The sequence below is a fragment of the Pseudophryne corroboree genome, chromosome 4 (genome assembly GCF_028390025.1).
Source record: "Pseudophryne corroboree isolate aPseCor3 chromosome 4, aPseCor3.hap2, whole genome shotgun sequence".
In the NCBI taxonomy this organism is placed as follows: Eukaryota; Metazoa; Chordata; class Amphibia; order Anura; family Myobatrachidae; genus Pseudophryne; species Pseudophryne corroboree.
Window position 1 is genome coordinate 875,890,573 of NC_086447.1, and position 16,799 is coordinate 875,907,371.

The following is a 16,799-nucleotide window of genomic DNA, read 5'->3' on the forward strand; positions in this document are numbered from 1 at the left end:
CTGTTTGGCTTCTAGAGCCGCAGTTCTGCGCATTTTTCTAAATGCTACAGAAAACTTTTGCATTTTTAAAATGCTAAATTTATATATTCTTTGTTTTTAGTACTGAAGGTATCCTCTCCTTAAGATTGACCGGTGTCTTAAGGTTAAACTCTAATACCTGGTACATTTATACATTTATTTGGAAATACTCTTTTCCACTGTGCACATTTTCTATTCTAGGCCTTTAAATTCTTTATTCTCATTTGTAACCTATTCCACTGTGATCTTGTATTTTGCCAGCAGGCTTATAGCCTTTGGTGCTGCTTCCTAATAGATATTATGTTAGTTAAAATAACGTATATTGCACTAACACATTTATCCTAGGTTATACAGAATACAAAATTGACATTACACAATGGTAATAAATTTTCATAGATACATCCCCACCGTGATTCTGCAGATTTGGTAGCCAGCTTATAGCATCTGCTACTCCTCATAAATATTATAGATCAGATAATCAGATTCAGTAATAACAAGTCCAATTCGTGGTCGCCAATATTGATTTATGGAATCATATTTATGAATATTAATATTTAATATATCATATATGGTATTTAATATATGGATATATTTCAATTAATATGCATTTATCATATATATCTGCAAATATATTATGTCAGGCTTACAAACTAATTGGCTGATACATATATGCAGTCCTTATACATATGACTTATGAAGTTATTAAGTTAAGATTCCTTAAAGAGAGTTCAAGCTTGAATATTACCGCTCTTTTTATATGATTCTTTATTTACAGGCAGATCAAATCGTACAGAATAAGATATACACAGTAGTGATATATATACTAATTATAATTATATATGCTTCCTTCGTTACATAACATAAAACAACATGACATAAGTTTCACAAACAGTTTCAATTGCTAACATAAAATGTATACTTGCAAGTTAAAGATTGCCATCCCAAGAATCATTCCTTCTGCATGTTCTCCATGACTTCTCCTCCTGACTGACTTCCTTCCTTCTCCTTCTTCTTCTCCCTCTCCCTCTTCCTTTTAACTCCTAACTACAAGTCTGGTCCTTTTATCTCATATTTTACCAATTCAAACTATCATATTCTCATAGTTTCCAATGGAATAGGTAATTATAGGTTTGTCAGATTCCAAGGTGTAATAAAACAAACATTGAACTGGGCTGTCGTGTCCTGTTCACGGAGGCATGGTGTCATAAAAGTGTGGTGTCCACACTGCCTTAAGCAAGTATAGTATTGTAAAATCTGGAATGTCTTTTCATCCAAAGTTCTGTTGTATTGACAAGTTTTCCTGGGGTCGGTTACACAATGTTTTATCAATGGATGTGATCTCTTTTCATAGTAGTTAATTTATACTCCCTAGCTTTTAACCTTCACTGGACAATAGACAAACCAGTAGATTCTGATCTACTGTAAGCACACCTGTGAATTCCAATGACCAACAGAGCTCTGTCACATACCTATTATCATTTATGGCCTAATACCTTTTCTCTACAATGACTCTTGATCTTACTGTAACCTCTCTGGCCTTATTTATGACTAGAGCAGAATAAACCTGTTCCCTACACTATTTTTTACCATCTTGCTGTAAAACACAAATATACAGTATATCTATATAAACACATACACAAACCTAATCTCTTAAATCAGCTAAACATTACCTCATACATTCAAACTTATTTCATATCTATTCCTTACTATATATATCCAGTATACTGTCCACTATGGTAACATCGCCTATTTATAATGAATTATATTTTGATTCAGACAATATCCATTGCCCTAATATTATACTAAGTGCAGACAATTACCTATAAGGCAACACCTGTTTATCTTGGATCCTGTTTGATCACACTCAGGGGTGCATTTTGTGTTTCTTAATTCCCTGAAGCAGCTACTGTACTCCAAGCTTCACAATATAAGACTTTGCCACTCTCTTTGTGCTTATTTACTCTTTTTTTCCTGGAGCGATTATTCCTCCTGCAGTAGTATGGGAAAAACGGCAATGCTGCTGCCACTGCTGCGCGCTTGGAAAGATTTGCTAGAAATCCACGCGGGCCGACACCCCCGCGTACCCAGGCTGCACCGCCTCCCTCACCGCAGCACGCTTCGGAGGAAACCTCTGTTACTGATGTTATGCAATCCACACAGCAAATTCTGCAAGCCATCAATACGTCTGAGACGAGGGTGATGGACAAGATCGGCCAGGTTCAGGCTGATATCTCAATTATTCGTCATGACATGCAAAGGCTGCGTGAACGTGTGGGGGGTGTAGAGCAACGTGTCTCTGACATTGAAGATGTGACTGCACCACTCAAGGATAGTGTCGCTGACCTTTCATCCCAGATGGCTGCTATTAAAACCAAGTTGTCGGATATGGAGGGCCGCTTACGAAGAAATAACGTACGCTTTGTGGGGCTGCCTGAGCGAGCTGAGGGTACACAGCCAGAAAAATTTGTGGAGGACTGGCTACTCAGCATGTTTAAAAAAGATGATTTTAGTGCGCAATTCGCGGTGGAGCGCGCACATCGTTTACCCTTTCAGGCCCCCCCCTCCCGGTGCCCCAGCGCGCACCTTTATTGCCCGCATGCTCCACTTCAAGGATCGGGATGCCATTCTCCGCCTGGCCAGGTTGCACGGTCCGTTGCAGTTTGATAACCACTCTGTGTCTGTTTTCCCTGACTTTGCTATGGACGTACAAAAATCCAGGTCCCAATTTCTTCAGGTCAAACGAAAGCTGAGGGACAGGCAGATTCAGTATTCAATGCTGTTCCCTGCCAGACTGCGGGTGATATATGAGGGCTCTACCCATTTCTTCCACTCTCCGAGAGAGGCCGACTCGTGGCTGGAGCAGAGACCCCGTGTACCTCGCTGAATGGAGCTCCTATTGTACCGCCAGTTTATTCTGTGGTTTTTTTCTCTCTCTCAGGTTTTTCTTTTTTTTAATTATGTGAGAGGTCATATGGTTGACTATTGTATGTGCAGGTTTATTTGTATGTCTTTTTACCGGGGGCCACTCTCCTTTACAGGGAGCCCTTGCTGTGATATAGTAGTTGGGGGTGTCTACTCCTAACTGTTCCCTTTTTACGACCTTTACTATTTAGGTTTTTTTTTAGTTTAGGTAACGGGAAGTTTGGTTGGGGATATAGCTATATCTAGGTTCCTGATGGATGTACAGGGTGGGGGGTGGTTGGGTTGTTGCTGTTTTATTGTTTTTTTGCTTAAATATTGGTATTTTTTGTTATGGTCAAGTACTGCTGGTGATTTAAGGCTGCAATGTATCTTTATAGTCATGGTGGATGTGTTCTGGCGTCCTTGTTTCTCGATTGCTCCGAACTTTTTCTCTTCCTCTCTTTTGCGTATTTGTACGCCTGCTGCTCTGATCTACATGTGCTCTGATGAGGTATTCTCTGTCATTGTGTCATTTCACCTTTTTCTCCTTTTCTCTTCTTTTCTCCTGTTTTCCAGTCTAACGTCTTTCAATGTTGGTAGCATCTGAGGGGCTTCACCTACTCGGCTGGAACGTGAGGGGCCTTAACAATAAAATAAAGAGAGCATTGGTCCTGTCGCAAGCTAAAAAATATAAGGCGGATATTATTTGCTTTCGGAGACTCATTTGGTTGGTGTTAAGACGATGGCCCTGAAAAAAACGTGGGTGGGATGGCTGTTTCATTCTACCTTTTCACAAAATGCCAGGGGGGTGTCTGTACTTATCAGAAAATCTGTAAATTTTCATTTAGATCATAGTCAGGTGGATCAGTATGGTCGCTTTGTTTTTCTTAGAGCCTTCGTTAACTCCACCCTTCTACATATTCTTGCAGTATATGTTCCCCCCCCCCCTTACAATAATGATGTTTTGCGACAAGCTATGTCGTTTGTTGCATTGTCACCATCTACTCCCACCATCTGTATTGGTGACTATAATAATGTAATGGACTTATCTTTAGACAGTTGGAGAGAGAGCCCCCATACTGATCTATCATCTCCTTCTCCTACCCCCTTCTCTAATTTAACTACTGAATTGGGATTAATTGATATTTGGAGGGTCCGGTTTCCCCATGACAGCCAATACTCCTGCTATTCGGCTACTTTTAATACATTCTCCCGTATTGACCTGGCCCTCATATCACCAGATTAGACCCCTAAGGTAACTCAGATTAAATACTTACCCAGAGGGATTTCCGACCATTCACCTGTCTTATTAGTCTTAGATCCTTTGTCTCCCCAGGGGGTCTTGTTTTGGAAACTTAACCCATTCTGGCTGTCCTTAATGGGTGATGGAGCTGATTTGCTTGCTGACTGGCGAGACTTCCAGGATTTTAACGCCTCCTGCCCTACCCCTACTGTTAAGCATGATGCATTTAAAGCCTCTATCCGTGGCTCCCTTATTAAAAGGGTGGCTGCTGTTAAAAGGTCTAGTAGGGAAGAGGAATCCCGCCTTGAAAAAATTTGTTGTCAATTAGAAGCCGACTATATTTTGCACAAATCCCCCTCCTTGCATGATAGCTGGGAGATGGCTAGACGGGAGTGGACGACGTTTCTTTTAGATAAATCCAAGCGTCGGTTATTGTTCTCCAAGCATTCTCTATACTCACAGGCGTAGATTGGGGATAGTTATCTCGCCTTCCTATCTAGGGAAGAGAGGGGTAGTATTTCTGTCCAACAGGTGTGTGATCCCCAGGGTGTTATGAAGTACTCATGCCCTGATATTACTGAAGTATTTTTTGATTACTACTCTTCGCTGTACGGGTCTAAAGTGTCTTATACAATGGATCAACTGAGAGACTATCTCTCCCATATAAAATTGCCCCAACTGTCTCCGGAATCTGTTGAATATTTGGATTCCCCATTCACCACTGAGGAATTAGATGCTGCTATAGCATCGTTCCCCAAGAATAAGGCTCCCGGGTGTGACGGAATACCCATTGAATTGTACAAACGCTTTAAAGAATTCTATACCCCTTATTTGGTTGAACTATTTAACACTTTGTTTGACTACGGTTCTTTGCCCCCCTCGATGTCTGAGGCTATAATAATAGTAACTCTTAAGCTGGGTAAGGACCCCACCTCCCCGGACTCCTATCGCCCTATCTCCCTATTATCAACAGATGTAAAAATTTTGGCTAAAATTTTAGCTGTTCGTTTAAATAAAGTTGTTACATCTATTGTCCACTGTGACCAAACGGGTTTTATGCCGGGGAAGTCTACGGTACAGAACCTCCGAAGACTCTTGCCATCTGCAGAGAGGGGACAGGTCCGAGGCGGGGGCAGTGGTGGTGTCCCTGGATGCTGCCAAGGCCTTTGACTCGGTAGAATGGGGGTACCTGTGGGAAGTGCTTCATAAATTTGCGTTCGGTCCTAAATTTGTTCGGTGGGTCCAGTTGCTCTATTCTTCCCCGGCTGCTCGTGTTTCAGTCAATGGTCATGTGTCATGACCCTTTTCACTGGAGAGGGGTACGAGGCAGGGCTGCCCACTCTCTCCGGCCCTATTTGCCCTTGCCATTGAACCGCTAGCTAGTTGCATACGTATGTCCCCGGACATTGTAGGCATTAAGGTTGGGAGCCATGTTGATACTATCGCACTATATGCTGACGATATGCTTTTATTTCTTAATGATTCTGAGAATTCGTTACTCACTATGTTGCAGTTAGTTAATCATTTTGGAACTTATTCTGGTTTACAGATAAATTGGAACAAGTCCAATATCTACCCCATATCTGGTGTTCTCCCTGATGTGACGGACTCCTCTTGCCCGCTGCAGTGGACCCTCCAGTCTAAATATTTGGGGATTTGGATCTCTCCTTGTCCGCAGGACTATGTTGCGTTAAATGTGGAGCCTGTGACACGTAATTTTAAAAAGAAGGCTCACCTGTGGAAGAAGCTTCCTCTCACTGTGATGGGCCGTATTAATTTATTTAAAATGTCTATCCAACCCAGGTATCTGTATGTGCTGCAACATTCTCCTGTGTACATACCTAAAAAAGTTTTTTCCTCTATTGACAGCGTATTGAACTCTTTTATTTGGGGAGGCGGGGCGCCTAGGGTGGCTATGAAGGCCCTGGTTAAGTCCAAGTTAGATGGAGGTCTTGGCCTCTCTAATTTGAGACTATACTACTTGGCCTCTCAGCTGGTTTACCTTTCTTGTTGGCTCCTGGATGCAGGTGGGGACACATTGTTGGGGTTCTATGCCGAGTGGGTGGAGTCTCCTCTCTCTCTACTTAATTTTTTGCTATCTGGCTCTACTCTCTCTGGTCTTCCCCCTATTCTTAGACAGGCTCTTCTGGTCTGGCGATTGGCGCACACCTTTTTTGACTGGCAAGACATTGATACTGATACACCCCTGTGATTTAATGCCTCTTATAGGGAGCTACAACATTTGCTCAGCTTTATGATAATGGTATTCTTAAATCATTTGAGCGGCTACGTGGCGACTATGCTGTTGCTAATACTGCTTTTTTTCACTACCTCCAGCTGCGTCATGCACTGCAGGCGCAGCTGGGTACGGCCCCCTTAACTATATCGGTGTCTCCAGTCAGGAAATTGCTCCTTTCGTTGGGGTCCAGGGGACACATATCTCTGATTTAGGCCGCATTGAATGTGCAGGTTAATTCTCATCTGTTTGACCCCTTGAAACTTAAATGGGAAGGTAATATTGGCGATCTCTCCAATGAACAATGGATACAGATTTTGGGATCCATTCGTTATATCACCCCGTGTGTTCGATATCAGCAGGTATATTTTTATACCTTACATAGAACATATCGTACCCCAGTAATGTTGTATAATGCACATCTTCGCTCTGATACCTGCTGTCCGAAGTGCAATGGGGAGGGTGCTGACTTTTGGCACCTATTATGGTCATGCCCAAGGTTGGCACCATTTTGGGCTGCAGTTTGGAATGATATTGTCCTTACAGAACCATCATTGCCAGTAATGAACTCTAGATTGTGCCTGTTCGGGTTAGACCTTGAAGAGACGCATTCTCTGGTCATATATCGTTATGTACTATGCTTAACCACTCTGGCAAAAGTCTTGATAGCCAGAAAATGGTTCTCCCCTGAATTACCCAATATATCTCATTGGCGGGCTCTGGTCAATGAGGTTTCTGGCCATGAGCGAGCAATGTTTAGATCTAGTGACATGCTGGTTAAATACTCTAATAAATGGGATAGATGGAATACGTCAGCCCTTGGAGTGGGTGGGACGTGATGGAAAGGGGAAGGTATCCTGTGTAATGTATACTGTAGCTAATACGGAATGTGATATTATGCCTGTTTGCTCTGGGGCGATGCGGGAAGCATGGAGGCTTTAGAAATGACTCCTTATTGTTGTATTGACTATATATGTGCGATATGTTGCCTGCTACATGTCATATCTTGTTTAACAGATATAGGGGTATATGCAATTGCGGTCGAATTCCCGAAAATGTCGAAAAACGGGACATTTTCGCCCCAAAAAAAATTCGACAATGCAATACAGTACTTTTTGCCAAAAAAACGGCCATTCCAAATTCGACTTTTTGAAATTCGACATTTGTCAAATTCGACATTTCTGCAATGGTACAAATGCGGCATTTCGACAAAAGTATATTCAATTGGAGATTGTAAATTCGACAACAGTGCTTTTAGACAGTAAATTCGTCATTTTCAATCCGCCACACTTTGCTGGCGGAATCTAATAAAAATTTTTAAAAACATGGTTTTTTTTGTGGGTTTTTTTTTGGTAATAGCATATCTATTTATATTAGAAGGGATTAGGTACTTGGTTTGTCTATTTAGGAGGCACAAGTATTATTTATATATTTTTAAACATATTATTATTATTTTTTTAAATGGAATGGTGTAAAAATCAGAAAAAAAAATGCGTGGGGTCCCCCCGCCTAAGCATAACCAGCCTCGGGCTCTTTGAGCCGGTCCTGGTTGCCAAAATACGGGGAAAAAATTACCGGGGATCCCCCGTATTTTAACAACCAGCACCGGGCTCTGCACCTGGTCCAGGTGCAAAAAATACGGGGGACAAAAAGAGTAGGGGTCCCCCATATTTTTTGGACCAGCACCGGGCTCCACTAGCTGGACAGATAATGCCACAGCCGGGGGTCACTTTTATACAGCGCCCTGCGGCCGTGGCATTAAATACCCAACTAGTCACCCCTGGCCGGGGCACCCTGGAGTGGGGACCCCTTCAATCAAGGGGTCCCCCCTCCCCAGCCACCCAAGGGCCAGGGGTGAAGCCCGAGGCTGTCCCCCCAATCCAAGGGCTGCGGATGGGGGGCTGATAGCCTTGTTGAAAATGGAAGAATATTGTTTTTTTGCAGAAGAACTACAAGTCCCAGCAAGCCTCCCCCGCAAGCCGGTACTTGGAGAACCACAAGTACCAGCATGCGGGGGGAAACGGGCCCGCTGGTACCTGTAGTTCTTCTGCAAAAAAAAATACCCCCAAAAAAACAGGACACAGACACCGTGAAAGTATAACTTTATTACATACATTCCGACACACATACTTACCTATGTTGACACGCTGACTCTGGGCTCGTCTCCAATGTCGACGTCCGGGGTGCCTGTAAATAAAATTATACTCACCTGATCCAGTTCTTTTACTGTAATCCACGTACTTGGCAAAAAAAACAAACGCATTAACCTGAACCAGACGGACTGAAAGGGGTCCCATGTTTACACCTTTCCCCGAATGCAGAGACCCCCCGTGACTCCTGTCACAGAAAGGTCCCTTCAGCCAATCAGGAAGCGCCACTTCGTGGCACTCTCCTGATTGGCTTTGCGCGTCTAAGCTGGCAGACTGAGCTTGCGCATCTGAGCTGGCAGACTTTGCGGTCAGCGGTGAGGTCACCCGCGGTCAGTGGCTGACCGCGGGTAACCCCACCGCTGACCGCAAAGTTCCCACCATTGAAACTAATGGAGGGAGTTGTGCGATGCGCGTCTGACAGCTCCGACGCGCATACAGCCAATCAGGAGAGTGCCACGACGTGGCGCTTCCTGATTGGCTGAAGGGACCTTTCTGTGACAGGATTCACGGGGGGTCTCTGCATTCGGGGAAAGGGGTCCCATGTGTAAACATGGGACCCCTTTCAGTCCGTCTGGTTCGGGTAAATGCGTTTTTTTTTTTTGCCAAGCACGTGGATTACAGTAAAAGAACCGGACACTGGATCAGGTGAGTATAATTTTATTTTCAGGTACCCCGGACGTCGACATTGGAGACGAGCCCAGAGTCGGCGTGTCAACATATGTAAGTATGTATGTGTCGGCATGTGTGAAATAAAGTTGTATTTTCACGGTGTCTGTGTCCTGTTTTTATTTGGGTATTTTTTTTGCAGTAGAACTACAGGTACCAGCGGGGCCCCCCCGCATGCTGGTACTTGTGGTTCTCCAAGTACCGGCTTGCGGGGGAGGCTTGCTGGGACTTGTAGTTCTTCTGCAAAAAACCATATTCTTCCATTTTCAACTTGGCTATCAGCCCCCCATCCGCAGCCCTTGGATGAGGGGGACAGCCTCGGGCTTCACCCCTGGCCCTTGGGTGGCTGGGGGGGACCCCTTGATTGAAGGGGTCCCCACTCCTCCAGGGTACCCCGGCCAGGGGTGACTAGTTGGGTATTTAATGCCACGGCCGCAGGGCGCTGTATAAAAGTGACCCCCGGCTGTGGCATTATCTGTCCAGCTAGTGGAGCCCGGTGCTGGTCCAAAAAATACGGGGGACCCCTACTCTTTTTGTCCCCCGTATTTTTTGCACCAGGACCAGGCGCAGAGCCCGGTGCTGGTTGTTAAAATACGGGGGATCCCCCGTATTTCCCCCCCCCCCCCCGTATTTTGGCAACCAGGACCGGCTCAAAGAGCCCGAGGCTGGTTATGCTTAGGAGGGGGGACCCCACGCAATTTTTTTTCTGTTTTTTTACCGGGTTTTTTTACATTTTTAAAAATCTAATCAAAATCCGTCAAATCGGCCGTTTTTCGACAGCGGGACTGTCGAATTCGTTTTTTATTGAATATGTCGAATTCCGGCACCCACCTGCCGGAATTCGACGGTCGAATTGTGTCGAATTTAAAAACGGGCGAAAAAGTGCAGCAATTCGCCCGGAATTGCATATACCCCATACTGTAATTCCAATGTCATTGATGTTTTTGATATACTATTTTTTGTACTGGACCTGTTTGTTGAGCTAGGTTTAGCTGCTGTATGTTTTTTTTTTTTTTTTGTATATGTAAAACACTATCAATAAAAAATTACTGAATTTAAAAAAAAAAAGAAAATACAGTTCATCTGCATCGGGAAAATAATTTGCAACAATTTTATCAAGTAGCAGCATATTGATGTGATGTAAAAGCCAGCAAACTGAAATATTCTCAATTAAATATTGCTCTGTTTGTACCCCGTATAGATCACCTGAAAGCAGAAGTAGAACAGCGGAGAATGCAGAGGGCAGCCCTAGGTATGTGTAAGGGTCAGTCATAATTTCTATGATACTGTGCTTAGTGTTCTACAATACAATAATTACTATACATGAGTAATTGTCAGCTTAATATTACTTCCTGTAGAGTGCTCTGCATGCATCCTTTATGTCCTGAACATTAGTAGCGTGCTAGACCAGCATACTTACTGAGCATTCTAATGGAGACTACACCTGTGAGCACTCTGGAGAACTCCTCTTGATCATTCTGAGCACTCCACCTGAACACACTCTGAGCACTCCACCTGAATACTCTGAGCACTCCACCTGAATTATCTGAGCACTCCACCTGAATACTCTGAGCACTCCACCTGAATACTCTGAGCACTCCACCTGAATACTCTGAGCACTCCACCTGAATACTCTGAGCACTCCTCCTGAATACTATTAGCACTCCACCTGACTATGAGCACTTCACCTAAACACTCTAGATAACTCCTCTTGATCTTTCTGAGCACTCTACCTGAAGACACTCTGAGCACTCCACCTGAATACTCTGAACACTCCACCTGAATACTATGAGCACTCCACCTGAATACTATGAGCACTTCACCTAAACACTCTAGATAACTCCTCTTGATCATTCTGAGCACTCTACCTGAAGACACTCTGAGCACTCCACCTGAATACTCTGAGCACTCCACCTGAATACTATGAGCACTCCACCTGAATACTATGAGCACTTCACTTAAACACTCTAGATAACTCCTCTTGATCATTCTGAGCACTCTACCTGAAGACAACTCTGAGCACTCCACATGGATTCTCTGAGCACTCCACCTTAACACTCTGAGTACTCCTCCTAATCATTCTGCACACCCTAACTGAAAACTTTTCCTGATCATTCTCAGCATTTTTCCTGAACATTTCTGAGCACTCTCCATGATCAACTCCACCTACAGTGTGTCCACATACATATGTATCCACTTGTATTGTTGCTTGCAGCGTGCTGCAGGATGACAATTTCCCTGTGTGTACCCTACACAATACACCATGCTGTGGCATCATTCGCACCATGCAGTGCTATGGGATTGTTGGTGTGAATGGCGTACACACGACCACCGACGTGCCCCTTTTTTACGGCATAAATGCTGCAGGGTGCTGCAGCACGAGCACAGATGTAAAAGAACATATCTATACATCTTGCCTCAATACGCCACGCATATGCCTGTCGTGACTGAGCTGACAGGTCCCTTGCAACTCCGTTAGTGTCTGGTGTCTATTTGCCAGAAATGAGTCTTATTCGCATCGCTATGCACAAGCAGACTCTGCTGATTACAATGATATGCGCATGCCTATCCACGACTGTATCTGTTTACGAAATGCTACATTACAGTGATTTATCTTACGTCCTAGAGGATGCTGGGGTCCACATTAGTACCATGGGCTATAGACGGGTCCCTTGGGTGCCATGGGCACTTTAAGAGTTTAATAGTGTGGGCTGGCTCCTCCCTCTGTGCTCCTCCTACCAGACTCAGTTTAGAAAATGTGCCCGGTGGAGCCGGTCACAGCTAGGGGAGCGCCATAGCAGTTTTTCTAGTTTTCTTATTTTTATTAGAGTCAGGCACAGGAAGGCTGCTGGCTCCATTAACTCTGTGTCTCTCTGAAGGTACAAACTGTGACTGACATTTTCCTGTGTGTGTCTGCAAATCTCACATTACTATGTCCAGGGACTCTGTATCTTGTGCTGCAGAATATGTATCTTCACCAGAGGTATCCATTCCATGTACTCAGGAATGTAATATCATGTCTCAGCCTTCCGAATCCGAACCCCAGTTGGTGGCTTCTATTAAGGGAATGATATCCCAGATTTCTCCTAGGATTGCGCATTATGAGACTAAAGCACAGGTTTTAAAACAATCTGTGGAGGTTTTGTCTGTTTCTGTTCCCACTACCTCAAAATCCCCTTGCATATACCCAAAGAAACGTGCGCTTGCTCAGATTATGCAACACGGATACCGACTCTGACACGGCATACGGTGATGCGGATATGCGGGAGGGGTGAGGCTTCCCTGGCCAGAGGGGTGCAGCTCATGATTGAGGTCATTAGGGATGTGTTACACATTACTGACAAACCACCTGAGCAGGTAGAGGAGGCTTACTTTACAGACAATAAGAAGGCCTCCCTGACTTTCCCTGCGTCTGAAGAATTAAACGCATTATTTGAAAAATCCTGGGAGAATCAGGAAAATAAATTCTAGATCACAAAAAGGGTTCTCGTTGCTTTCCCTTTCCCTGAGAACGATATGAAAAAATGGGAAAACCCACCTATAGTAGACGCTTCGGTATCTAGACTGTCTAAAAAGGTGGTTTTACCTTTCCCTGGGTCCACCGCTTTGAAAGAACCGGCTGACAGCAAGATTGAAACTACGCTCAAATCTATATACACTGCTTCAGGCGTGGCATTAAGGCCCACTATTGCCTGTGCATGTATTTCTAAAGCCATAGTAAAGTGGTCAGGCACATTACTAGAGGACTTAGATTCTATGGATAGAAGTGACATTTAATTGTTTTTGCGTAACATACAGGATTCTACGGGTTTCATGGTAGAGGCCATGAAGGACCTGGGTCATCTGAATGCAAGGACATCTTCCATGGCTGTCTCAGCACGCTGGGGACTCTGGTTGCGCCAATGGTTGGCAGATGCGGAATCCAGGAGAAGTGTGGAGAACCTACCCTTCACAGGTCAGGCTCTCTTTGGGAAGCATTGGATGCGTGGATCTCCACGGCAACCGCTGGTAAGTCAACCTTTCTTCCCTCAGCCACTCAGACGCAGAAGAAACCCTTTTCTACGTCCTCAATGCAGTCCTTTCGGGCCGCAAAAGCTAAGAAGTCCAAGCCGCCTACCACTTTCTTCAGAGGTGGTCGGGCAAAATCCAAAAAACCTGCACCCACAGGTTCCCAGGAACAGAAGCCTGCCTCTGTTTCCTCAAAATCCTCAGCATGACGGTGGACCTCACAGCCTGGTGAACGAGCAGGTGGGAGCGAGACTCAGACGTTTCAGTCACGTCTGGGTGTCATCCTGCTTGGATCCCTGGGTACAGGATATTGTGTCCCAGGGGTACAGACTGGAGTTTCAAGAGCTCCCGTCTCACAGATTCTTCACATCAGGCTTGCCGGCTTTAATGACGGAAAGGGCTATCCTACAGGAAGCCATTCAGAAATTGGAAAGGTCAGATGTCATTGTTCCAGTTCCACCTCATCTGAAAAACAAGGGTTACTATTCAAACCTATTTGTGGTACCGAAACCAGATGGTTCGGTCAGACCAATTTTGAACCTGAAGTCGTTAAACCCTTATCTGAGGGAATTCAAGTTCAACATGGAATCTGAGAGCGGTGATCTCAGGTCTGGAGGGAGAGTTTCTGGTATCCCTGGATATCAAGGACGCGTACCTCCACATTCCGATTTGGCCGCCACACCAGGCTCATCTCAGATTTGCGCTGATGGACTGTCACTATCAGTTCCTGGCACTGCCATTCGGCCTCTCCATGGCACCGAGGGTGTTCACCAAGGTAATGGCAGAGATGATGGTTCTCCTCCGCAGACAAGGAGTGAATATAATTCCATACTTGGACGATCTGCTGATAAAAGCGTCCTCCAGGGAGAAGTTGTTGCAGAGCATTGCTCTCACGACTCGACTGCTCAGGGATCATGGATGGACCCTGAATCTTCCAAAGTCACATTTGGAGCCGACAAGGAGATTGTCTTTCCTGGGGATGATGCTCGACACGGAAGTACAGAGGGTGTTTCTACCGCAGGAAAAAGCGCTGGTGATTCAAACAATGGTCCGGGATGTCCTGAAGCCAGCCGGTTCCGGTATGAATGGTCGACCATGTTATGGTCGACAGTCATTAGGTCGACCTGGTCGACATTGACATGGTCGACATGGACACATGGTCGACACATGAAAGGTCGACACATGAAAAGGTCGACATGAGTTTTTTTACTTTTTTTGGTGTTGTTTTTTGCGTAAAGTGACTGGGAACCCCAATTAGTGCACCGCGTCCCCTCGCATGGCTCGCTTCGCTCGCCATGCTTCGGGCATGGTGCCTTCGCTTCGCTCGGCACAGATTACCGTTCCAATCGTAGTCCACGTGGATCGTAAAGTATGGAAAAGTACCCCAAAAGAAAAAAAAGCTAAAAAACACATGTCGACCTTTTCATTTGTCGACCTTTCATGTGTCGACCATGTGTCCATGTCGACCATGTCAATGTCGACCAATAGTGGTCGACCTAATGACTCGACCATAACATGGTCGGCCATCTGAACGGATACCAAGCCAGCCCAGGTGTCAGTTCATCAGTGCATTCGCCTTCTGGGGAAGATGGTTGCCTCCTACGAGGCATTCCAGTACGGAACATTTCATGCATGGTCCTTCCAACTGGATCTCCTAGACAAGTGGTCGGGTTCTCACCTACACATGCACCAGAGGATACATCTGTCGCCGAAAGCCAGGATTTCACTCCTATGGTGGCTACAACTGCCTCACCTTCTAGATGGCCGCACGTTCGGGGTTCAGAACTGCATCCTTCTAACCACGGATGCAAGTCTCAGAGGTTGGGGTGCAGTCACCCAAGGGGAAATCTTCCAAGGAAGGTGGTCAAGTCTGGAATCCAGCCTTCCAATAAATATTCTGGAACTAAGAGCCGTGTACAACGGTCTTCTACACGGGGCACATCTTCTAAAAGATCGGCCCAAGTTCAGTCGGACAATGTAACGACAGTGGCCTACATAAACCGACAGGGCGGAACGAAGAGCAGAGCTGCGATGTCAAAGGTGACAAGAATCCTCCTCTGGGCAGAAAAACACGCGGTGGCGCTGTCAGCAATCTTCATTCCGGGAGTGGACATCTGGGAAGCGTACTGCCTCAGCACGCACGATCTCCATCCAGGAGAGTGGGGCCTCCATCCGGAGGTGTTCACAGAGGTGACAAAGTCTTTGGGGCGTACCTCACATAGACATGATTGCCTCCCATCTCAACAAGAAGCTTCGTAGGTACTGTTCCAGGTCGAGAGACCCTCAAGCAGTGGCTGTGGACGCTCTGGTAACTCCGTGGGTGTTCAAGTCAGTGTACGTGTTCCCTCCACTTCCACTCATTCCAAGGATTCTAAAGCTCATAAAGAGAACAAGAGTTCAGGCTATCCTCATTGCTCCGGACTGGCCAAGAAGGGCTTGGTACGCGGATCTTCCTCTTCGAGAGGACTTTCTACAACAGGGGCCGTTCGCTTATCAAGACTTACCACGGCTACGTTTGACGACATGGAGATTGAACACCAGATATTAGCTCGGAAAGGCATTCCGAACAAGGTTATTCCTACCCTAATACAGGCTAGGAAAGAGGTAACGTCTAAACATTACCATCGCATTTGGAAAAAGTATGTGTCTTGGTGTGAATTCAAGAAGTTTCCTATGGTGGAGTTTCAACTTGGATGATTTCTCCTCTTCCTGCAAGCAGGTGTGGACATTGGGCCTGAGTTTGGAATCCCTGAAGGTCCAGATTTCGACCTTATCCATTTTCTTCCAGAAACATCTGGCTTCCCTCCCTGAGGTTCAGACTTGCTTAAATGGGGTTCTGCACATTCAGCCTCCCTTTGTGTCACCTACGGCACCCTGGGATCTTAACGTGGTGTTACAGTTCCTGCAATCGGATTGGTTCGAGCCTTTACAGGTGATTGAGGTCAAGTTTCTCACGTGGAAGGCTGTCACATTGTTGTCCTTAGCTTCTGCTAGACGTGTGTCGAAATTGGGGGCTTTGTCTTGTCAAAGCCCCGACGTAATCTTTCATGAAGATAGAGCTGAACTCAGGATGCGTCAGCAGTTCCTTCCAAAGGTTGTGTCGGCTTTTCATATCAACCAACCTATTATGGTGCCAGTTGCTACTGACTCCTCAATTCCATCAAAGTCCTTGGATGTTGTAAGGGCTCTAAAGATCTATGTGAAGAGGACTGCTCATCACAGAAAGTCGGACTCTACGTTTATTCTGTATGATCCCAAGAAAGTTGGGTGTCCTGCTTCTAAGCAGACGATTTCTCGCTGGATTAGGTTCACTATCCAGCATGCGTATTCTACAACAGGCTTTGCCGTGTCCGAAATCCGTAAAGGCCCACTCTACTCGTAAGGTGGGTTCTTCCTGGGCGGCTGCCCGGGGTGTCTCGGCTTTACAACTTTGCCGAGCGGCTACTTGGTCAGGGTCGAACACGTTTGCTAAGTTCTACTACAAGTTCGATACTTTGGCCTCTGAGGACCTAAAGTTTGGTCAATCAGTTCTGCAGGAGCCTCCGAGCTCTCCCTCCCATTCTGGGAGCTTTGGTAC

The 16,799-nt window shown here is 45.4% G+C and overlaps 1 protein-coding gene across 3 annotated transcripts in view; it reads left to right on the forward strand.

The window, feature by feature from the left end:
* The window catches only part of KIF6 (kinesin family member 6), an 873,149-nt gene that overhangs the window by 660,873 nt on the left and 195,477 nt on the right, over positions 1 to 16,799 (forward strand). For all 3 annotated transcript variants that reach the window (XM_063918838.1, XM_063918839.1, XM_063918840.1), the window contains exon 16: positions 10,416 to 10,466. In XM_063918838.1, the coding sequence (XP_063774908.1) occupies positions 10,416 to 10,466 (51 nt within the window). The remainder of the gene's footprint in view (positions 1 to 10,415; positions 10,467 to 16,799) is intronic.